Source organism: Cervus elaphus, chromosome 3, assembly GCF_910594005.1.
Source record: "Cervus elaphus chromosome 3, mCerEla1.1, whole genome shotgun sequence".
NCBI lineage: Eukaryota > Metazoa > Chordata > Mammalia > Artiodactyla > Cervidae > Cervus > Cervus elaphus.
The window spans coordinates 28,882,795-28,907,935 of record NC_057817.1 but is presented as its reverse complement, the minus strand read 5'-3'; the positions used below and the strand labels follow the sequence as shown (position 1 = coordinate 28,907,935).

Sequence of the window (25,141 nt, the reverse complement as noted above, 5' to 3'; positions counted from 1 at the left end):
TTTGTTTTTAATATTCCTTAGGATTTTGTATGTTTAGTAGTGTCAGCTGAAAATAGGGTTGGTTTTATTTCTTGTTTTCCAATCTCTATGCATTTTGTTTCTTTTTCTTGTGTTATTGTAATGGCTAGAGCTCCCAGAATTTTCTTGAATAGAGTGATGAAATGGACATCCTTTCTTTTCCCAATTTCAAAGGGGAAGCATTCATTTTTTATCATTAAATCTGACATTAGCTGTGTCAAGTTGTTTATAGATCCTGTTTGTGAGTTTGAGGAGGTTCCCTTCTAAATTTTCTGAGTTTTTGTTTTGTTTTGTTTTTTTCCATGAAATGATATTAAATCTGTCAGATGCATCAGATGCTTTTTCTGTATCAGGAAGTGTGATCAGATTATTTTACAACTGGAAGTTTGTACCTCTTGATCCCCTTCACTTATTTTGCCCAACCTTTATTCCCCTTCTTTCTGGAAAATCTGTTTGTTCTCTGTATATGTGAGTCTATATCATTAGTTTGTTCATTTTTTAAAAATAGATTCCATATATAAGTAAAACTATATAGTGTTTGTTTTTCTCTGTCCCACTTATTTCACATAGCATAATACCCTCTAGAGACATCCAGTTCAGTTCAGTCCCTCAGTCGTGTCTGACTCTTTGTGACCCCATGGATGTCAGGCTTCCCTGTCCATCACCAACTCCCGGGGCTTACTTAAACTCACGTCCATTGAGTCGGTGATACCGTGCAACCATCTCATCCTCTGTCATCCCCTTCTTCTGCCTTCAGTCTTTCCCAGCATCAGGGTCTTTTTTCCATGTTGTTGCACATCACAAGATTTCCTTCTTTTTTATGGCTGAGTAATATTCCATTGTTCATCATCTTTATCCATTCATTTATTGAAGGACACTTAGGTTGCTTCCATATCTTGGCTATTGTAAATAATGCTGCCATCAACATAGAGGTGCATATATCTTTTAATTTACTTTTGGACTGTGCTGGGTCTTTGTTGCTGTGCTCTGGTTTTCTCTAGCTGTGGTGAGTGGGGGCTACTCTTCATTGCGGTACATGACCTTCTCATTGCAGTGGCTTTTCTTGTTGTGGAGCATGGCCTCTAGAGGGCTTAGGCTTCAGTAGTTGTGGCACATGGGCTTAGTTGTCCTGCAGCCTGTGGAATCTTCCCCCACCAATGATCGAACCTGTGTCCCCTGCAGTGGCAGGTGGATTCTTAACCACTGGACCACCGGGGAAGTGCACATACGTCTTTTTGAACTAGTGTTTTGGTTTTCTTTTTTTTTTTTTTTTTGGTAAATTCCCAGAAGTGGAATTGCTGGGTCCTATGGTAGTTCTATTTTTAATTTTTTGAGGAATCACTATACTGCTTTCCATTGTGTTTGGACCAGTTTACATTCTCAACAGTGCATGAAGATTTCCCTTTTCCTCACATCCCTGCCAGCACTTGTTATTTGTTGTCTTTTTGATGATAGCCATTCTGACAGATGTGAGGTGATATCTCATTGTGGTTTTGGTTTGCATTTCCCTAGAGATAAGTGACATTGAGCATCTTTTCATGTGTCTGTTGGCCATGTGTATGTCTTTTTTAGAAAAATGTCTATTCTGGTCTTCTGCCTATTTTAACATTTGGATTGTTTGGGGTGTTTTGGTATTGAGTTGTTTGAGTTCTTTTTGTATTTTGGATATTAACCTATTATTGGATATATCATTTGCAAATATCTCCTCCAGTTTAGTAGGTTTCCTTTTTTTTTTTGTTGAGATTATCTTTCACTGTGCTAAAGTATTTAAGCTTGATGTAGTACCATTTGTTTATTTTTGCTTTTGTTGCCCTTGTCTGAGGAAACAGATCCAGAAAAATATTACTAAGACCAGTGTTCAACTTCTACTGTCTCTTTGCCTGTAGAAGTTTTATGGTTTCAGATCTTGCCCTTAAGTCTACTCTTTTTTTTTTTTTAATTTTTATATGTGTATAAGAAACTGGTTCACTTGTATTCTTTCATTTTAAAAGCAGATTAAGAGTTATGAACTGCTCAGATTTTCTCATCATCTACCCATTCATTTTGCACAGTGTAAAATAAGATTTTGTTATAAGGCGATGACTCTTAGCTTCAGAAAGTATTAGAAAATGTATAAAGAATAGCTAATTTCTTCAGCACTATGTGAGAGTAGATATAAGTTACAAATATGCTAAAGTAAAATTTTACCTATAGTAGACATTTTAGGATAATTTAGATACATCATTTTATCATAGCAACTGTCTATACTGTTAATACTCTGGACCTGGCCTATAGAACTGTTGGATTACAGTCCAAAATTATATGAAGTAATATGACTGAACTAATAAACCAAAGGTTCATAATTTAAGTTAATCAGTATATATGGAGGGACTTTAACATGAGAAGTCTCACTTAACAGTCTGTGGTAAGCAATTAATGTTGCCCAGAATAGGACATTCTATCAGAACAAAATGTTCTGATCTATATCTGAAGTATACTAGTAGCAAAATAGTTATTGTAATGTGTTAAGATAAGATAGACTTGGTGAGGTCACTGAAGATGTCCAAATGTTGGAAATCCAAGAGGTCTTGAGTATATGTGAGCTTTTTCAAAGGAAATATGAGTATACACAGTAGCAGTTTCTGTTGATGAAAAGAGGTTTTTGTACTAAGAACAACAATTACATCTTAGAAGAAAACTCAGTGTATTATATGATACACAACTATTTAGAAGAACATGACCAGCAAGTTTCTGTCCTTAGGGTTATTAAGACTCCAACTTTGTTGAATTCATCTTAAAAAAAAAACTGAGTTTCAGAGAATTTCCTGGTGATTCAGTGGTTAGGACACCTTGCTTTCACTGTTAGGGACACAGGTTCAGTCCCTGGTCAGGAAACTAAGATACAGCATTTTTGTCTGTGTAGCACAGACAAACAAACAAACAAAACTGAGTTTGTATTTCAAAATTTTCATGTTGAGTGCATTTTACTAAGTAATGATATAATTTGGAGTACGCTTTTTTTTGGGTAGCTATGTGGCTTGGCTTGTGAGATTTTAGTTCCCCAATCAGCGATTGAACCCAGGCCTTGGCAGTGAAAGTGCTGAGTCCTAATCATTAGACCACCAGGGAATTACCTGTTTTTTTCTTGAGAAGCAATTCTGTGGTTTCTTGATATATTTCTTTTTTTTTTTTTTGATATAGTTCTAATGAAGTAATAGAACGTATTTGGTCACAAAATTAATAATTCAGAAACTAATTTGCAGTAAACTTTGCTATCAGATAATCCATGTAAGCTTTTAAAAATGTTTAGTGTGCTTTTGAAAAGAAGATATATTCTGAATTTGAATGCAGAGTTCTATATATTTATTAGGTCAGCTTAGGTTGTGTTAAACCTTGTATGGCTTTATCACTTTTTGTTCTTTGATTTGAGAGCATTGCATTTTATCTTCCATTGTTATTGTGTATTGTGATTGAAAGTGTGCTGTGAGGCTGTTATTAAATGAATGTAGATTTTAAAACTGTATATTCCTGGAGAATTGTCCCTTTTGTGTCTTTATTTCTAGAAATACCTTTTACCTTAAAATCTAATTTGATACTAATTTAAGTTTAGTATCTTAATGGCAATCTTTCTTCCTGCATCTCTACTTTCAGTCTTTCTGTGTCTTTAAGTTAGGTTTTAGGTATATCTCTTGTTAATGCTATATAACTGGATTAAAAAAAAAAGATCTACTCTCCTAGACTTTTTCCCCTCTCCGTTTTTAGGTATTGTAAATTATGCTTAATGAACACACTTGCACATGTCGGTGCTGCGCATGAGTTGGTATGCAGATATTTAGTTATATTAGATACTGCCAGCAGTTTTATAAACTTCTTATACCAATTGACAACACCATCTGAAGTTTATGAGAACACTGTTGATCCACCTAAGTGCCCAAAATTGGTATTATTTCCTTAAGTTGTAACCATTCTGGTGAATATGTTGCAGTATCTCATTGTGGTTTTTGTTTTCTTTCAGATATAATTGACATGTAACACTGTATTAATTTCATGTGTACAATATAAGGATTTAATATCTGTGTGCATGGGGAAATGATCACTACAATATGTCCAATTAACATCCCTTACTGTGCAGTTTCAAAAATTCTTTTCCTTGTGATGAGGAGTTTTAAATTTTATTCTTTCAGCAATTTTAAAATAGGCAGTACAGTATTATTAACTATAGTCAACATGCTGTAAATTGCCTTCCTGTGACTAAGCTATTTTTTAACTGGAAGTTTGTATCTTTTGACCCGCTTTACCCGTTTTGCTCACCCCCTGCCTCTGGCAGACACCAGTCTTTCTCTGTGAGCTTGATGGTGGTTTTATTCCACATGTAAGTGAGGTCATGTGGTTTTTGTCTTTCTGTGTCTGACTTATTTCACTTAACATAATGCCCTCAAGATCCATCCATGTTGTCCCAGCTGACAAGAGTCCATTCTTTTTTATGACTGAGTAATATTCCACTGTAGTGTCTTAGACTTAAATTTTTTTATTTATTTATTTTTGGTTGCACTGGGTCTTCATTGTGGTGCATGGGCTTCTCATTGCAGTGGCTTCTCTTTTTGTGCAACACAGGCTCTAGGGCTTGTGGGCTCAGTAGTTGCAGCTGGCAGGCTCAGAAGTTGAGGCACATGGGCACATGGAATCTTCCCAGACCAGGGATTGAAGCCGTATCTCCTGCATTAGCAGGCAGATTCTTTACCACTGGACCACCAGGGAAGTCCCTCCTAGACTTTTAACAGAGCTTTGATCCATGTACAGTTGACATAATTACTGATACATATTTAGATCTACTATCTTATCTTGTACTTTTTGACCCACAGGTTCCATGTTTCTTTTTCTCTCCTTTCTTGTCTTCTTTTGAGTTATTTGTTCTCATTCCATCATGCCATGACTTGTATTAATTTGAACTATACATAAGCTCACTACTAGTTTTTTAGTGATTTTTCTTAATTACAGCATGCCTACTTAGTAAAGCCCAAACTTAATACTTTTCCTCTCAGATAGTCCAGTAACTTTAGAACATTTATTTCCCATTTATTTTCTTACTTTCTTTTTAGCCACATAAAACATAATTATTTTATGTATTCATCGTTTTTTTCCCACATATTTATCACTTTCTTTGCTCCTCATTCCTTCTTACATGTCACAGCTTCCACTTGAGATTACTTTTAAGTATTTGCTTTAGAAAAGCCTCAGGACTATAGACGTTTTGGGCTGGACAGTTCTTTGTTGTGGGGGGCTGTGCATTGTGGGATGTTTAGCAGCACCCGTGGTCTCTGCCCACTAGATGTCAGTACCAACCCCTCCACCCAGTTCTGACATCCCAAGTGTCCCCAGATGTTGTCAGATGTCGTTGAGGGGCAAAATCATTCCTGGTTGAGAACCACTGCTTTAGGATTTACTTCGATGTAAGTCTGCTGCTCTGTTTTCGTTTCTTGAAAATACCTATTTCATTTTCATTTTTAAAAGGTATTTTCCCTGAGCGTATAATTCTAGGTTATTTTTTAGCATGTTTAAAATATCCGTCTGTTGGCTTCTGTCTCCCATTGTTGCTTTTGAGAAGTCAGATTAAGACATGACTATTGCTGTTTTAAATATAAACTTTTTTTTTCTTTCAGGTACTTTTATAGTCTTTTCTTTACCTTTAGTTGTTTTGCAGGTTCTTTTATATTGTGTTTAGGTGTAGAATTCTTATTTATTCCCCATGGGAGTTACTAGGGTTTTTGAGTCTATGTATCGGGGTCTGTTCTAAGAATACTTTCAGCCATTCTCTCTTCACATTTTCTGTCTTTCCTCTTCTTTGTCCTTACTCTATCCTCCATATTTCTTAACCTCTCATTTTCCATCTGTTTGTCTGTTCATATTGCAGTTCAGATAATTTCTTCATACCTATAATCCAGCTCACTAAGTTTCACTTTAGCTTTATTTGGTGTATCTGAACAATGATTTTTAAAATTTCAAGTGTTATATCTTTGTTTTTAGAAAATGTTTGGTTCTTTTTCAAATCTGCTATAGTTTTGTGTTTACTGAAGATATTTTCAAGCTTTTCTTGAAATGTAGTCTACCATTTATTCAAACATAGTAAGCATAATTGTTTTATAATCTTTGATAATGTCATTATCTAAAATCATTTGGGTCTGATTGTGCTGTCTACTGTAGTTTTTGCATCTTGTTCCTCCTGCCTTGTTATTTTTTCTTTACTGTCCATTAATCTTGAGAAACTGCGGACATTTTTCGTGGCCAAGGATGAGAGTTTTTCTCCAAAAAGAATTCCCCAGGTGCCTGGGGAACCACCTCTAGAGTTTCAGGCTCTTCTTTTCTTTTTTTGTACCGTCTAGGTCATGTTAATTTGGGTTCTACTGGAGAACTAGTTACATTTTCTTCACTCTTTTCCCTCCTCCATACCTATGGAATGTTCCTTTTATTACCTTACCCTGATGATGTGGTCCTTTTTATCTTTACCTAAAGAAAACCCTGGCTTCTTAATGTTCCCCTCTCCTTTGAGAGCAGTTCAAGTCCACCTTGATAGGGGATTTTATTTACTCTTTGATTTGTTCTTACTGTATTTCAGGTTTTGGCTTGGTGATTTAGAATCTCGAGTCTTTAGAATATAAGAAGCAGAGGACAGAGAAGCATCAAGAAATGTGAAACATTTAAGATTGTATGCTGTTTTTAAGTTGAAAATATATTTAATAGCAGCATTGTTTTCATTATATTTATTTTTATAGTTACCATATAGTTATAGCAAATGATACTAGTTTCTGTTTATCGCAGTGAAATAAGGTTTTCTTTTTAAGTACACTTGAGTGTACAAAAGGATATGTACTTTATTTATTTATTTTTTTTGGATATGTACTTTAAAGAAAAATAAGAAGTAATTGTATAGGAGATACTTGGATTTGGCATTTTCCTGAAAGCATACTTCTGAGGATGAGTTTATTTTATTTGTAATTTGAGTATGGATACTTTACTTTGGTCAGTTTACACGTATGAATCCTCTCTGCCCAATCTTGTTTTAAAATTTATTTTTGGCCGTGCTGGGTCTTCATTAGTGCACGCGTTTTTCTCTGGTTGTGACTAGTGGGAGCTACTGTCTAGTCGTAGTGTCAGGCTTCTCTTTGCAGTGGCTTCACTTGTGAAGCACAGGCTGCAGGGTGCAAAGGCTTCAGTAGTTACAATTCCAAGCTCTAGGCTGCAGGCTTAATAGTTGTGGTGCATGGGCTTAGTTGCTCCGCAGTATGTGGGATCTTCCTGGACCAGGGATCAAGCCCATGTCTCCTGTGTTGGCAGGTGGATTCTTAACCACTGAGCCACCAGGGAAACCTCAGATCATCTTGAATGTTTTGAGACCTAGAAAGAGAAACACTTTGGGGCAAGTACAGCATAGGCTTAACTACGGGGAAATTTTTTTTAAAACCACAGAACTACAGTTAAATTATCTTTAAATAATAAACCAAAAGATGTAAAAATTTGACTCATTTTATTTTTCATTTGTACTTTGAATTAATGGCTCCAGTCATTGATGACTGAGCAGATACCCTGGACTTATGGGTTTGCCATAGTTGATACTGAAGTAAGTAAAAAATCATCATTCCAAATGTCAAAACAGTCTGTTCTTTCTTTTTCCTTGAAAATGAAAAAGCAAAACAAATAAACTTATTGTGTGGGAAGCAAATTGAGAACATGCAGAGTGTGAGAGGTTTTAAAACTCAATGGTAAGGAGGAATAAGATGTCTTGAAGAGGACATTGGGCTGTGGAGCCACACAGGATCAGCCACTATTGTGTTCACTGTTGTATTGAGTATTTTTCAAAAAACTTAATATGGAAAATCTCAGACATATTCCAAAGACGAGATGGTTGAGCCATTATGGTTCCCATCATTCTGCTTCAGCAGTTATTAAACTCATGGCTCCTTGTCCCCTCTGGTCCCCCAAAAACCGGATTATATTGAAGCAAATTCTAGTTATCATTCTTCAATATTTTAGTGTGTATCTCTGAAATAGAAGAACTTTAAAAAACATAACCACATTACTATTATCACACCTACATATTATTCTTATTGTCATAACCATTCAGTGTTTAAATTTTCTTGTTATTTATTGTATGTGTGTACACACACAAATCTTTTTTTTTTCTAACAGTTTGTTGAAACAAGATCCAAATAAGAGATATATATATAGGCTCCTATAACTCTGAAAAAGTAATATTCTATTTACAAAGGAGAACTGAGGCCCTTGGAAGGTTACATAATTTGTTTAGCATCACAGAGCTGAAAATCTGAAAATGACAGCCTTTAGCTGAAAATCAGCCAAGTCTGTCTGACTCCAGAAATTTGTGTGCCTTTCTGGAGTTAGAAGACTTTGGATTCATATTCTAATAAATAGAGGTTTCTTGCCCTTGCCACTCTACTAACTCTCCAGCCTTCCTCACCCAAGTGTTTATGGTCCAAGGACTGCCCCCCCTCTAATTAGTGAGGTGAAAGTGTTCTTGCCCATGCCACTACACTAACTCTCCAGCCTCCCTCACCCAAGTGTTTATGGTCCAAGGACACCCTAATTAGCGAGGTGAAAGTGAAAGTGTTAGTAGCTCAGTCATGTCCAACTCTTTGTGACCCCAGTGACTGTAGCCCACCAGTCTCCTCTGTCTATGGAATTCTCTAGGCAAGAATACTGCACTGGGTAGTCATTCTGTTCTCCAGGGGATATTCCCAACCCAGGAATCAAACCCAGGTCTCCTGCACTGCAGGCAGATTCTTAACCTTCTGAGCTACCGGGGAAGCCGAGTTATGGAGCTAAAAAGCAGTATGCTAATTTTTTGCCCAACTATTTGTATAAGAATGAGCCCAGCTACAGTAGCGTAACAGGCAATCAGTTTTGCAGTTCCCAGTTTAACCACAGCAGCTCCAAAAAATCATTTTCTACTTCTTCTAACATCTCCCAAGAGATTCTGAGGTTAGTGCCATGGTGTACTAGTAGGTTCTACAGCTTTAAGGTGTAGAACTCTTTAGTGTGGTAGCCACAAATGGGTATTTCATTTTTAACTTAAATTACAATGAAATAAAATTAAAAATCCCTCAGTCACACTGGCCACATTTCAAATGCTTGATAGTAACTACCATATTGCACAGTGCAGATTTAGAACATTTCTATCATTACAGAAGGCTCTTGTTAGTGCCGGAAAATAACAGGTGGAGGCAATCATCTGTGTTCCAACCACAGATTAACACTGGGGGGGAGCGGAGAACAGCAGCTCCCCCTCTCTCTTTTCTTTCTTTAAGAAAGACCTCAGGATTTAGATGATCACCTTTGAGAGTGGCAGAAGACACAAGGCTTTAGGACTCTGAATAGTAGGCATTTTGTGAAGTTAGAACGATTAGTAAAGCAAAGCAATGACTACTGCTGAAACAAAACCTGGTGCCTTTTTCCCTTAAAATGTGCCCGTTCCACAGCCTGCACAAAACACAAGGATTATCAGAAACTCTGGAGGAATGATTTACTTTTATCCGTTTAGAAATGTAAATTATTCCCCTCACAAGCTCACCTCATTATTTGAGTGACTGGCTTTAGTTGTTCAGCAGCGAGTTGCTGAACAACCATCACTGGATAATGTTGGCTGCTAAGTCACTTCAGTCGTGTCCGACTCTGTGCGACCCCATAGACGGCAGCCCACCAGGCTCCGCCGTCCCTGACATTCTCCAGGCAAGAATACTGGAGTGGGCTGCCATTTCCTTCTCCAATGCATGAAAGTGAAAAGTGAAAGTGAAATCACTCAGTCGTGTCTGACTCTTAGCGACCCCATGGACTGAAGCCTACCAGGCTCCTCTGCCCATGGGATTTTCCAGGCAAGAGTACTGGAGTGGGTTGCCATAATGTTGGATCACACCAAAAAAACATACCCCACATCCAAGGACAAAGGAGAAGCCCCAGCAAGATGGTAGGAGGGGCGAGGTTGCGTTTAGAATCAAAACCCTTAGCTGCCAGAGCATCTCAGAGGGCTCAAACAAACCTTGTGTGTACCAGGACCCAGAGACCCTACAGAGACTAAGCCAGAACTGTGATCAAGTGTCTCCTGGGAAGGTACGGGTCAGCAGTGGCCTGCTACAAGGGCAGGGGCTCTGGGTGCAGCAGACCTAGGTATGGCATAAGCCCTCTTGGAGGAGGTCACCATCATCCCCACCATAGAGCTGCCAGAACTTACACAGGGCTGGGGAAGTGGACTCTTGGAGGGCACAGACAGAACCTGTGAGCACCAGGACCCAGGATAAAGGAGCAGTGACCCCACAAGAGACTGATCCAGACTTGCACGTGAGTGTCCAGGAGTCTCCAGCGGAGGTGTGGGTCGAAGGTGGCCTGCTGCAGGGTCGGGGGCACTGAGCGCGGCAGTGCTTGCATGGGACCTTTTGAAGGAGGTCGCCATTATGTTCATTACCTCCACCTCAGGTCTAACAACAGGGAGGGAACAAAGCCCTGCCCATCAATAGAAAGTTGGATTAAATTTACTGAGCATGGCCCATCAGAACAAGACCCAGTTTCCCCCTCAGGCAACCTCTCCCATCAGGAAGCTTCCATAAGCCTCTTATCCTTATCTATCAGAGGGCAGACAGAATGAGAATCACAATCACAGAAAACTTAACCTAACTGATCACACGGAACACAGCCTTGTCTAACCCAATGAAACTGTGAGCCATGCCGTGTAGGGCCACCCACCCAAGGTGGATGGGTCATGATGGAAAATTCTGACAAAACGTGGTCCACTGGAGAAGGGAATGGCAAGGCACTTTCAGTATTCTTGCCTTGGGAACCCCATGAACAGCATGAAAAGGCAAAAAGATGGGACACTGAAAGATGAACTCCCCAGGTCGGTAGGTGCTCAATATGCTACGGGAGATCAGTGGAAAAGTAACTCCAGACAGAAGAGACAGAGCCAAAGCAAAAACACCCACTTGTGGATGTGATTGGTGATGAAGTAAAATCCGATGCTGTAAAGAGCAGTATTGCATAGGAACCTGAAATGTTAGGTCCATGAATCAAGGCAAATTGGAAGTGGACAAACAGGAGATGGCAAGAATGAACATCGACATTTTAGGAATCAGTGAACTAAAATGGACTGGAATGGGTGAATTTAACTCAGATGACCGTTAGATACATCTACTACTGTGGGCAAGAATCCCTCAGAAGAAATGGAGTAGCCATCATAGTCAACAAAAGAGTCTGAAATGCAGTACTTGGATGCAGTCTCAAAAACGACAGAATGATCTCTGTTTCCAAGGCATATCATTCAGTATCACAGTAATCCAAGTCTACACCCCGACCAGTAATGCTGAAGAAGCTGAAATTGAATGGTTTTATGAAGACCTACAAGACCTTCTAGAACGAACACCCAAAAAAGATGTCCTTTTCATTATTGGGGACTGGAATGCAAAAGTAGGAAGTCAAGAGGTACCTGGAGTAACGGGCAAATTTGGCCTTGGAGTACAAAACGAAGCAGGTCAAAGGCTAACAGTTTTGCCAAGAGAAGGCGCTGATCAAAGCAAACACCCTCATTCAACAACAAAAGAGAAGACTACACATGGACAACACCAGATGGTCAATACCAAAATTAGATTGATTATATTCTCTGCAGCCAAAGATGGAGAAGCTCTATACAGTCAGGAAAAACAAGACCAGGAGCTAACTTTATTGCCAAATTCAGACTTAAATTGAAGAAAGTAAGAAAACCACTAGACCATTCAGGTATGAATGGTCTAAATCAAACCCCTTACTATTATACAGTGGAAGTGACAAATAGATTCAAGAGATTAGATCTTATAGACAGAGTGCCTGAAGAACTATGGACAGAGGTTCGTGACATTGTACAAGAGGCAGTGATCAAGACTCTCCTCAAGAAAAAGAAATGCAAGAAGGCAAAATGGTTGTCTGAGGAGGCCTTTCAAATAGCTGAGAAAAGAAGGGAAGCCAGAGGCAAAGGAAAAAAGGAAAGATAAACCCATTTGAACGCAGAGTTCCAAGTAAGAAAGCCTTCCTCAGTGATCAGTGCAAAGAAATAGAGGAAAACAGTAGAATGGGAAAGACTAGAGATCTCTTCAAGAAAATTAGAGATACCAAGGGAACATTAATGCAAAGATGAGCACAATAAAGGACAGAAATTGTATGGACCTAACAGAAGTAGAAGATACTAAGAAGAGGTTCAAGACTACACAGAAGAACTACACAAAAAAGATCTTCATGACCCAGATAACCACGATGGTGTGATCACTCACCTAGAGCCAGACATCCTGGAATGCAAAGTCAAGTGGGCCTTAGGAAGCATCACTATGAACAAAGCTAATGGGGGTGATGGAATTCCAGATGAACTATTTCAAATCCTAAAAGATGATGCTGTGAAAGTGCTGCACTCAGTGTGCCAGCAAATCTGGAAATCTCAGCAGTGGCCACAAGACTGGAAAAGGTCAGTTTTCAAAATCCCAAAGGAAGGCAGTGCTAAAGAACATTCAAACTACTGCACAATTGTTCTCATCTCACATGCTAGCAAAGTAATGCTCAAAATTCTCCAAGCCAGGCTTCAACAGTATGTGAACTGTGAACCTCCAGATGTTCAAGCTGGATTTAGAAAAGGCAGAGGAACCAGAGATCAAATTGCCAACATCTGCTGGATCATCGAAAAAGCAAGAGAGTTCCAGAAAAACATCTACTTTTGCTTTATTGACTACACCAAAGCCTTTGACTGTGTGGATCACAACAGTGACTGTGGAAACTTCTTCAAGATATGGGGATACCAGATCACCTGACCTGCCTCCTGAAAAATCTGTATGCAGGTCAGGAGGCAACAGTTAGAACCAGACATGGAAAAACAGACTGGTTCCAAATTGGTAAAGGAGTACGTCAAGGCTGTATACTGTCACCCTGCGTATTTAACTTATATGCAGAGTACATCATGCAAAATGCCAGGCTGGATGAAGCACAAGCTGCAATCAGGATCGCTGGGAGAAATATCAATAACATCAGATAAGCAGATGATACCACCCTCATGGCAGAAAGCAAAGAAGAACTAAAGAGCCTCTTGATAAAAGTGAAAGAGGAGAGTGAAAAAGTTGGCTTAAAATTCAACATTCAGAAAATGAAGATCATGGCATCTGGTCCCATCACTTCATGGCAAATAGATGGGGAAACAGTGGCTGACTTTATTTTTCTGGGCTCCAAAATCACTGCAGATGGTGACCACAGCCATGAAATTAAAAGACACTCCTTGGAAGGAAAGCTATGACCAACCTAGACAGCATATTAAAAAGCAGAGACATTACCCTACCAACAAAGGTCCGTCTAAGCTATGGTTTTTCTGGTAGTCATGTATGGGTGTAAGAGTTGGGCCATGAGGAAAGCTGAGCACCGAAGAAGTCATGCTTTTGAACTGTGGTGTTGGAGAAGGCTCTTGAGAGTCTCTTGGACAGCAAGGAGATCCAACCAGTCCATCCTAAAGGAAATCAGTCCTGAATATTCATTGGAAGGACTGATGCTGAAGCTGAAACTCCAATACTTTGGCCACCTGATGCGAAGAATCGACTCATTGGAAAAGACTCTGATGCTGGGAAAGATGAAGGCAGGTGGAGAAGGGGACGACAGAGGATGAGATAGTTGGATGGCATCACCAACTCGATAGACATGAGTTTGAGTAAACTCTGGGAGTCGATGATGGACAGGGAAGCCTCACGTCCTGCAGTCCACGGGGTCACAGAAAGTTGGATACAACTGAGTGACTGAACTGAACTGGCTTTAGTTAGGATCTGAAAAGTAAGGGAATCTCTGAGTATAATGGTACCTCTAGAGGTAGACTGTTAAGATTCATGAGTTCTGTTTTTACTCAGTAATTTCTGTATCTCCATAGTGGGATACTGTCAACAAAAACAGTTAGACACCTATTAAAGGCAGCAAGAATTTCACAGTTCGTTCATACAGTAGGGAAGAGAAACTCCAGCATAAATTAAGCTCAACTCTGCTGAAAGAAAAGTTGGGTCCCTTTTAAAATGCTGCTGCTGCTAAGTCACTTCAGTCGTGTCTGACTCTGCGACCCCATAGACAGCAGCCCACCAGGCTCCCCCGTCCCTGGGATTCTTCAGGCAAGAATACTGGAGTGGGGTGCCATTTCCTTCTCCAATGCATGAAAGTGAAAAGTGAAAGTGAACTTGGTCAGTCGTGTCCAACTCTTAGCGACCCCATGGACTGCAGCCTACCAGGCTCCTCCATCCATGGGATTTTCCAGGCAAGAGTACTGGAGTGGGGTGCCATTGCCTTCTCTGTTTAAAATGCTGGAGTGTAGTAAAGGAAAAGTATTGAAGATGTTAGGTGGAGAGGTTGGTCAGTGTGATCATGCCATCTGTGTCTGCTTGCTAATTGGTGCTTCTCAAACTGAGGTTCCCATCCTTCCACAGAGACTGGTAGACAAGGGCCCTGTCCTTCTTGGTGATTACATTTCAACGGGATGACTTTCAGGTCCTTGAGAGAGACATTTCTGTGCTGTAAAAGATTTGTATTTCAAGGGTCAGAGGATTGACAGCTGCAATTTTTCTAAGGTTAAGTGCTCTAAGAAAGTGAGGTCAAAGGTGTTGGCTAGAACAAGCAGTTAGTTATTTTGGCAGCATTAAGCTTTCTCAGGGAGACCTTTTGAAGATAACTGGGTCATCCCAGGGACACAGCCTTAAGCTGACGGAAGCTGTGCTAGAGTTTGGTCTTGTGTCTTACAGTGTGTGAGGGAGGTTGAATGGAGTTGCTTGTGCTGAGAATCTACAGTTTTCAGTACCTGGATAAAGGAATTTCTGTTTCTTTTTCATCGAAGTATAGTTGATTTGCAATGTTGTGTTACTTAACGCTGTTCAGAGTGATTCAGTTACAACTAATAACAATAATAATAATCTCTTTTCTCTCTCTCTCCATATATATGTGTGTATGTGTTAGTCGCTCAGTCATGTCCGACTATAGCCCACCAGGCTTTTCTGTCCATGGAATTCTCCAGGCAAGAATACTGGAGTGGATTGCCATTCCCTTCTCCAGAGTATATATTCAACATCCTATGCAGGGGCTTTCCAGATGGTACTAGTGGTAAAGAATCCACCTCCCAATGCAGGAGATGCAAGATATATGGATTCGATTGCTGGGTCAGGGAGATCCCCTGGAGTAGCAAGTGGCAACCCGCTCCAGTATTCCTGCCTGGGAAATTCCATGGGCAGAGGAGCCTGGTGGGCTACATACAGCCCACTGGACAGGAAAGAGTTGGACACGACTGAGTGAGCACACACAATGTCCCATGCTAAACCGTAAGGGAAAATAATACTGACAAGAATAATGTATGTGTGTATGTATGTTTTTTTAAAAATATTCTTTTCCCTTATGGTTTAGCGTAGGATACTGAATATAGTTCTCTGTGCTGTACCTAAGTAGGACCTTGTTGTTCACCCATTCTATATATAAAAGCTTACATCTAACTCCAACCTCTCACTCCATTCCCTCCCTCAGCCCCTCCCCCTAGGTAACCACCAGTCTATTCTCTCTCTAGCCCTGATTCTGTTTCATAGGTTCATCTGTGTCATATTTTAAATTCCATATATAAGTGGGTATCATATGGTATTTGTCATCCTTCTTTCTGACTTCTCTTAGTATGATAATCTCTAGTTGTATTCATCATGCTGCAAGTGGCATTATTTCCTCTTTAGTGGCTGAGTCGTCTTCCGTTGTTTACGTACACTGCATCTTCTTTAGCCATCCACCTGTTGACGGGTGTTTAGTTGTTTCCATGTCTTGCCTGTTGTGTATAGTGCTGCTGTGAACATGGGGATGCATGTATCTTTTGAATTGTAGTTTTGTCCAATATATGCCCAGGAAGTAGGATTGCTGGATCATATGGTAAATCTGTTTTTAGTTTTCCAAGGAATTTCCATACTGTTTTCTATAGTGTCTGCACTACTTCACCAGCTTACAGTCTCACTAACAGTGTAGGAGGGTTCTTTTTTTTTCTCTACACCCTCTCCAGCATTTGTTATTTGTAGACTTCTAAGTACGGCCATTCTGACTGGTGTGAGGTGGTACCTCATTGTATTTTTTTTTTTTTTGCAGGATCTTAGTTCCCTATCAGGGATCAAATTTGTGCCCACTGCAGTGGACATTTGGAGTCCTAACCACTGGACCACCAAGGAATTCCCCCTCCCTATAGTTTTGATTTGCATTTTTCTAATAAATAAGCAGTGTTGAACATCTTTTCATGTGCCTGTTAGCCATCTGTATGTCTTCTTTAGAGAAACGTGTTTTTGGGTCTTCTGCCCATTTTCGGATTGGGTCGTTTATTGAGTTGTATGCTCTGTTTGTAAATTTTGAAAAATTAAGCCCTTGTTGGTCACATCATTTGTTAATATTCCCTCCCATTCTATAGGTTGTCTTTTTGTTTTGTTTATGGTTTCCTTACTGTGTAAAAGTTTGTAAGTTTGATTAGGTCCCTTTTCTTTGTTTTTGTTTTTATTTCTGCTGCCTTGGGAGACTGACCTAAGAAAACATAAGAATGATTTATGTCAGAGAATGTTTCGCCTATGTTCTCTTCTAGGAGTTTTACGGTGTCATGTGTTATTTTTGTATATTGTGAGAGGATGTGTTGTAGCTGTCCATCTTTCCCAGCACTGCTTGCTGAAGAGACTGTCTTTTCCCATTGTATGAATATACAATATTCATACAATATTGTTTCCTGTGTTGAAGACTGACTGTACATATGTGGGTTTATTTTGGGGCGCTCTTTTCTGAGCCATTGAACTATATGTCTGTTTTTATGCCAATACCAGGCTGTTTTGATAACTGTAGCTTTGTAGTATTGGTGAAGTCTGGGAGGATTATACCTCATGTTTTGTTCTTTTTCTTCAGGATTGCTTTGGCAGTTCTGGGCCTTTTATGGTTCCATGTGATTTTTAGGATTATTTGTTCTAGTTTGGTGAAAAGTATCAGTGGTAATTTGAGAGGGATTGCATTAAATCTGTAGATTGCTTTGGGTATTATTGTGTTTTAACAATATAACTCTCCCAATCCAAGAGCATGGCCTATCTTTCCATTTCTTTCAATTATCTAATGTTTCCTTTATTAGTGTTTTACAGTTTCAGCCTATAAGTCTTTCATCTCCTTGGTCAGGTTTATTCCTAAGTATTTTATTTTGGGGGAATGTGATTTTAAAAGGTATTTTTTTACACTCCCTTTCTGATAATTTGGATAAATTTTTATATCTAATATTTTGTGACCTAGGCATTCAGGGGATAGTGAGACGAATTTAATCCAACTTTGGGAAAGGATAAAGAACCTTCAATGAAAGTGAATAAGGCATTATTATTGGGGACCTGATGCATACACAGAAGAGTCACGAAGGTGATTTTCAGGACTTGAGGAGCAACCTTGAATTTTATTTTGTGTTTAAGCCCAGGATGAATGCTTAGAACCAGTATAGTCTAGGAGAAGGCGAGAGATCTGAAAATTTCTGGGAAAGCTTCTTGGAAGAGGTAGAACCTGAGCTGAGTCTTGAAAAGTGATGGGTGGACTTATCTTGGTTTAGTATTTTATTGTGGTATTTCCATGAATCTCCATCTGCTTTCCACAGAAATAAAATATTTCAAGTACAAAATGGAATCATGAAAAAAATTGTTTTTAAAGATGCTGCCCAAAGTTGGTATTTCTCACTTCTTAAAAAAATTTTTTTGTTTTGGCCACACCACACATCATGGGGGATCTTAGTTCCCCAACTAGGGATCGAACCTGTGCCCTCTGCAGTGGAAGCACAGAGTCTTAACCACTGGACTACCAGGGAAGCCTCTCTCTCACTTTTTGACCCTTGATTTCTTAATTGGTTTTTAACCAGCTCTCTTCAGAATGACATGTCCTAAAGAACAATGATGTTTTTATACAGTCAGTTCCACCACCCAAAATATCTTCCAACCCTGTTCCCCGTACATACCATCAGGAAATTATATATCTTTCAAGATCCAGCTGAAATAGCACCCTATCTTTGCTCCCACAGTAGATTGGTTTCTATATTTTTGCTTGTATTATAACTCTCACTGTTCATTTTATACTCCTAGTACAATCTCCTGCACACAGAAATAGCTAATGTGTGATTAATAGATGTGGTTATATATAATAAGCTCTAAAATGTGTTTTCTAGTATAAAGAACTCAGCTATCTTACATGCACAGGTATTACATTATGTTAATTGAATTTTTATTTGTTCTTAGATGTCATTAAGAGGATCTGCGCCAGTGACAATTGTACCTCTTCCTGGAGAGCAAGTACAGGTTCAGGGGGTCATCCAGACAGCTCAGTCTTCTGTAATTCACCCACCACACGTGCAAACGGTACAGAAATTAAAAGACTTAGTGGTTGAGAGAGGGGACTTGTGAACCTGGAGTCTTTGGACAGCTGAAGTTGCTGTAGTTTCAATATTATAGACCAAGATAACGATGTCTTAGAAATTGGACTATAGAACAAATGAAGTGAATGGAAAAGTTTTAGAACTTCTAGTTTCATGTATATACTACCCAGTGAAAACAGAAGGCAACTTTGGGGAGAAGTTATTGTTTAGAATTTAAGGAAATGAAAGATTTTCTGAAGGGAAAGTACCTTTTTATCCTAGTGGTATCCTTCACGAAAAAGAGAATTCTGAAGAAAGGGTGAAGAAAGTACCTACTTTATGGTGATCAAATAAAAGAGAGTTCACTCATTGTAAAGTTCTTACTTATACCTGTCTACCTGTCTATTTACACCTGGCAACAGTAGGAAGGAAAGAGCCATCCTGGGGTCTTTGCTTTTTACTCTTTCTCCCCATTTTATCTTCTGGCTCCTGTGAGTCTCAGAATGCCTTTGGTCATCTTTCATTTTTAGAAGCAGCTATCTTGAAAGAAAAGCTGTGTAGCTCATTTTCCCTGAGTATATACAGTGTCTGTGTAGCTCATTTTTCCTCTTGAGTATATACAGTGGCTTGTATAACTCCTCTTTCCTCTTAAGTATATACAGTGTCTGTGTAGCTCATTTCCCTCTTCAGTATATACAGTATCTGTGTAGCTCATTTCCCCTCTTCAGTATATACAGTGTCTGTGTAGCTCATTTCCCTCTTGAGTATATACAGTATCTGTGTAGCTCATTTTTCCTCTTGAGTATGTACAGTGTCTGTATAATCCATCTTTCCTCTTGAGTATATACAGTGTCTGTGTAGCTGATTTTCCTCTTGAGCATATATGGTGTCTGTATAACTCATTTTTCCTTGACTATACACAGTGTCTGTGTAGCTCTTTTTCCCTCTTGAGTATATACAGCGTCTGCCAGGGCTGTCAGCTCTGGAGCTGAATCTTTATGTATTTTTTTCCTTTGTGAAAGGTGACTCCTGCATGGTTTTTCTGAGTTTTTATGTGAAGATTTTACTCTTGCTAGTGCTGTCGTTAAAGGTTCTTCCTCTTAGTTATAAAGAATGTCTTAGTTCTAGGAATTATTTTCTTACTTGGGTTCGCTGGGAGACTGGAGTAAATCTGCAGACAAAAGGTAAAACAGCTAAGATTTAGATTAGAAATGGCGTATCTGTGATGCTTGAGGAAACAGAAGCGACTGATCTTCTCTAATTTTTACTGTATTGTTTGTTACTGTGGTTATTTATTAACTATTATTGATTACGACCCATTTTTTTCTTTTCTATCAAAAGATAAAGATTTAAGATATAAAAAAGTATAAGTACACTTGAACTCATTTTTGAAGGTGACTATACAGTGTAAAACACACTTCTTTGGAAATTTAAGATCTAAGTCTAAGTAGTTTAGGGGAAGGCTTTCTGTATATAGTAGGTAATTAGAGAATTTATTTATTATGTCCTTTCTAGAAGCCTGTTTTATTTTTTTTTAAAAGAAGTCAGGTATCACAATGTAGCTTCAGAAAAATATTGAGAAATGTAATACATTTTAAAAATCCTTATTTCCTCAATTGTAAGATATAACTTAAAACTTGCATATGGTTTTAATAGGTTTTCCTTTTTTTCTCTGCTTGAAACTTTTCTCCTCAACATCTCCAGCACTGGCTTCTCTTGCCTTTCAGATCTCAAGTTAAATATCTCATCAAGAAGGCTTTCACAAACAATCAATAGGTTTATTATTAATCATAGTTAACATTTAATGTGTGCTTGTGCTATGCCTTGCACTAAATGCTTTACATGTATTAACTAATTCAATTATGAAATGAGATAAAGCTAATAATTACAGATTTTTAAGTTTACTTATGTTTGTACCTGCCCTTGCCAGTGACTTCCACTTTGCCAGATCTAATAGTTGTCCTGGGTCCTTACATTACTTCACCTGCTAGCAGAATTTGACATGGTTGATCATTCTTTTCTCCTTAATACTCTGTCTTTGCTAGTTTTTCAAGGACACCGCGCTCATTTAGTATTCCTCCTGCCTCACTGGTGGCTTATTCTTGGCCCCATTTGCTGGTTCCTCCCCTTCTTTCCAACCTCTTACTGCTAAGAATGTCCCTGGATTTTGTCCTATCTCTCCTTGCTGAGCTCACTCAGTCTTGTGGCTTTAAGGACTGTCCTAGAGAGCTGACTTCCAATATGTATGTCTAGCCCAAAGCTCTTCCCTGACACACAGGTTTGTATATTCAGCAGATTCCTCAATGTCATTATCTATTAACTAGTTATTAGTTGGATATCTAATAGCATTTCAAAGCATGTCCAAAATCCAAATCAGATAGCATTAATGATAAAAAATCTGAGTAGTGTGCATCAGTCTCAAGACTGATATTTACAACTCTAGTGCAGTAGTATTGCTTTATTTGGGGGATAGACTTCTTAGTTCAGAGCCTGTTGTGTTGTATGTTCCTTTAGTTTAGACTCCTGAAATAAAGTTTTTCCTTTTTCCTTTTATTTCTTTCTTTTAGACCTTAGATTTAATGACAAATGAATCTGGGTGGTAGAAGACAGATCATTTTTTCTGAAAGTAAAACTTAAATTTAATTCTTTTCCCACTTGGTTTGTTCATCTTAGTAAAACCAGTTCTGTTTTTCAGGTATCATCTTTATCAGAGAGTGAGGAGTCTCAGGACTCATCTGACAGCATAGGCTCCTCACAGAAAACCCACGGGATCCTAGCACGGCGCCCATCTTACAGGTTAGTGCTCATGTATCAAATCCTGTGTGTGTTATATTACCACATGAGTTTGAATGGTGTTGTGCAAAGCAAATTACATCAAAAAGGAACATGTGTTTGTATCAGAAGGCACGTGTTAAGAGAGATAGGCCTGAGCCAGGCAGGTTATGAAGGGCCCCTGTTGCTGTGCTAAGGAGGAATTTAGACTTAACCTTCTGGCAAAGTGTTAGATATCTGTATTTACTTTTAGTTAACTTTAATAGTAATTTGAAAGGACTGAAGATTTTAAGAATTGAACTACTTTGTGTTCCCTTCCTTAGCCTCCTAGCTTTTGTCTCTCCCTTTTGTGTGTGTCCCTTTGGTGAAACACAACTCTTCTATATTCTGCATATATTCTAGGCCTCATTTCCTCCTGGAAGCATTCTTTGTTTATTTCTCTGGAGCTTCCCAAGACCAGGTTAGGTCTTTCTTCAGTGGCATCCTTGAACTGATTCCTTTTATAGTACTTATCTCATCCTGTTAGAATTCCAGTTTATTTATGGGCATGGTGTATGCATTATTTTTTGTGATCCCAGGACCTATCAAAATGACCAGCTGAAAGCAGATGCTTAATAATTATTTGCTGAAGTAGTGCAACTCACAGAAAGCTTTTAAAATAACCTGGGTGATTTCATATAGGGTAGTGGGATGTCTTTGACATGGGTGGATCTGAGACATTTCTGTGTTAGAACTGACAAAACCTGGTGACCGGAGGGTAGGAGGAAAGGGAGAGAGAAAAGGATGAAATGTTTTTGAAACACATAAACAAATGCAGTAAGGTTTTAGATCTTATAAGAGAATTTTGTATATGCTGTAGAGTCATTCCTGCCTGATGGAACAAATAGGAAAGACTTCATAAAAGATGTGATTTAGTTCATTATCAGTCTGATAAATTTGGAGAGCTAGGAGCAGAGATGGGTTTTGTGAGGCAGAAAGATAGCTTCTTAGGCTGAGGAAACAGGGTAATAAAGGTGGATTATATGATATCAAAGAAGTTGGCCTATTCTGGGGACTGGGAATTTAAGGTACAGAGAGGAACAGGTTGGTTTAGCAAGAAAAGGTAAACAGGAGCCTTGTTACCATGTTAAGGAATTGGGATTCTACTGAATAAACAGTTAACTAACAGGAGAAATTTTGTCTGGAATTTGGGGGAGGGGGTATGTGAAAAATAAGCCTACTAAAAGGAGCTTGTAATCTGAAACTAAAAAAAGTAACCCAGGGACTTCTCTGGTGGTCTAATGGTTAAGACTCCCTGCCTCCACTGCAGGTGGCGGGGGTTCGATCCCTCATCGGAGAACTAAGATCCCACATGCCATACTGTGTGGCTTGAAAAAAGAGTAATCCACTATGAAAGGAATTTCTCAGCCTTAGAAAACAAAGTCCCAACCAGATAAATTAAAACAAACTTACACCTAGATATATCTTATGAAGCAATAAAAATAAGATCTTTGGAAGAAAGCTTCCAAAGAGAAAAGATGTGACCATTAGTCAGACAACAGATTTTTGAACTGTAGTACTAGGAGACAATGGACTAAAATCTTTATATGACAAGAGAGCATAACAGTTGGCTGAAATTACATATCCACCTGAACAATCACTCAGAAATAATGGTGAAGTTAAATTAAAATCATTTGAAACTGATGTAAGAAATTACTAAAGAGTACATGTCAGGAAGAATAAAATAAAATGAAACAAAAGGAATGTGAATATAAGAATAGTGAACCAAGACATTAATTTAAGATACCATTGACTTTTTAGAATAATACTAATAATGATTAATTTGAGTAGTTTAAAATCAAATGTAAAAAATATACCAGACAGAAACATATAAGACTGGAATGGTTTTCTAGAGTCTTGTATTAATTACCTCTAGACTGTTAGACATAATGACCAAAGGAATACAGGTAAAATGTTTACTTTTCAAATAGGAGGGCTCTCAGCACAAAACCGGTAGCTCTTGGATAAGATACTTACTAATGAATTGTGCGTTTATAGGAAATAACAGAAGTGTCTTCTAATCCTATTCCAATAAATATAAAGCCATGTACAGACAAATAGGTGAGCTGAAACCGAATGGAAAGCAGAAGCAAACAAGCGTGACAGGCAGCAGGGTACACCCATTGCTTCCGCAGGAAGGGGCCATGAGCCCAAGACTTTTGTATTAAGCTGAGAACCCTACAAGAAGCTAGAACATCTGAAAGAAAGCTTCCTCAAGTGAAGTTTTCTGAATTTATCAAAAATCAACCAAATATGAATTTACAATCAGAAATCAAACATACAAGGAAATAAACCATCGTAAGTGAGAATCAAAAGAAACAGTATATAGTCAACTCAAATGCAGAAAAAGTACTTAATAAAATTCAGCACATACTCATATTTTTAGCAAGTAAAGAATAAAAATGGACTTTCCTAGCATACATAGACTTTGAGAACTGAACTATACATAACGGCAGATCATAGCTCAAGTTCCAAACTAGCCACTACATGGTGCACACAGGGTCAAATCTGATTAGCACTGCAGAGTCTTTGAAAACTGAAACTGATGTTGGAACTACAACCCACAGAAGGCCAATCAGAACTTGTGGCTTAGACACAACCAGGTTGATACCCTGCTAAAAGAAGAATATCAAAAATTCTCTGAAGGATTTAAAAGAGTCAGATATTATAATATTGAAAATGTCCATTACTTGGCATACAAAGAACCTGAAAGAATCTTAACTTGTAAGGAAAGACTATCAGCAAATGCCATCATCTCCTAGATGAACAAGATACTGGAATTATATGACAAGGACTTTAAAGGAGCTATTACTGCAATGTTCTAACGAGTAAGGGTAGATTCTCTTGAAATGAATGGAAAGATAGAAACTCTCAGCAAAAAAAATAGATATAAAGAGAACAAAATAGAAATTCTATAGCTGAGAAATACAGTTAACAGAAATAAAACCTCACTGGATGGATTCAATAGAACAGAGGTAAGAAGTTTCTCAACTTAAAGATAGTTCAATGGAGAGTATCCAGTCTGAAGAATAGAGATCAGAAAAATTAATTCTCAGGGACTGGAGAGACAATACCCAAAGATTTAACACTGTGTCATGTGAGTCATAGAACGGAAAAAAAGTATGTTGCAGAAAAAATACTTTTGGAAATAATGACTGAAATGTTCCCAAGTTCAGTGAAACCTACAGATTCAAAAAACTTCACAAATCTTAAACAGGGTAAAACACAAAGAAACCCCTGCCCAGACATACCATAATCAAATAGCTATGAAATAAACACATACTGTGAGCAACCACTTATATGACACACCACTTATAAGGGAATGCTGTGAAAGACTATAGATTTCTCACCAAAACTGTTCAGGCTAGAAGAAATGAATAGCATTTTTAAAGTGCTGAAAGAAAAGAACTGTTAATCCAGAATTCTGTGTCTTGTAAAAATAACCCTCGGAAATGGAGTTGAACTAAGTATCCTCAGATAAAAGAAAACTAGGAGAAGTCATTAACAGCTGAGTTGCTCTAAAATAACTGCTAAGTTATTAAGACCAGAAGAAACTTGGAATAGCAAGATCTGGGCAAATACAATAGACTGTTCTTCTGTGAATAGTTTGATAGTTGAAATATATTTGACAGTTGAAAAAAATGACACTGATGGGGCTTTCAGTGTATGCAGAGGTAATATATAAAACAACTTACAAAATAAATGGGATAAGGTAGGGATTTAATATGGTAGTAAGGTTTCTAAGGTTCACTTCAAGTGGTAAAACATTGACTAAGTAGACTTGTTATCTGTATTGTAACACCAGAGCAACTACTAAAGAAACTATACAAAGAGATTTAGTCAAATACACAATAGGTAAATTAAAATGGAGTTTTAAAAAATCTTAACTCAAAAGAATGCAGAAGAATTTTTTTAAAAAGCAAATAA

General features: G+C 38.3%; 1 protein-coding gene across 3 annotated transcripts in view; it reads left to right on the top strand.

The window, feature by feature from the left end:
• ATF1 (activating transcription factor 1) overlaps window positions 1–25,141 on the top strand; it is a 63,257-nt gene that overhangs the window by 21,580 nt on the left and 16,536 nt on the right. For 2 of the 3 annotated variants that reach the window (XM_043884431.1, XM_043884426.1), the window contains exon 3: window positions 21,099–21,199. In XM_043884431.1, coding sequence (XP_043740366.1) covers window positions 21,099–21,199 — 101 coding nt within the window. Of the gene's footprint in view, window positions 1–18,287; window positions 18,408–21,098; window positions 21,200–25,141 lie in introns of all 3 variants that reach the window. The other variant, XM_043884419.1, reaches the window with a different exon arrangement.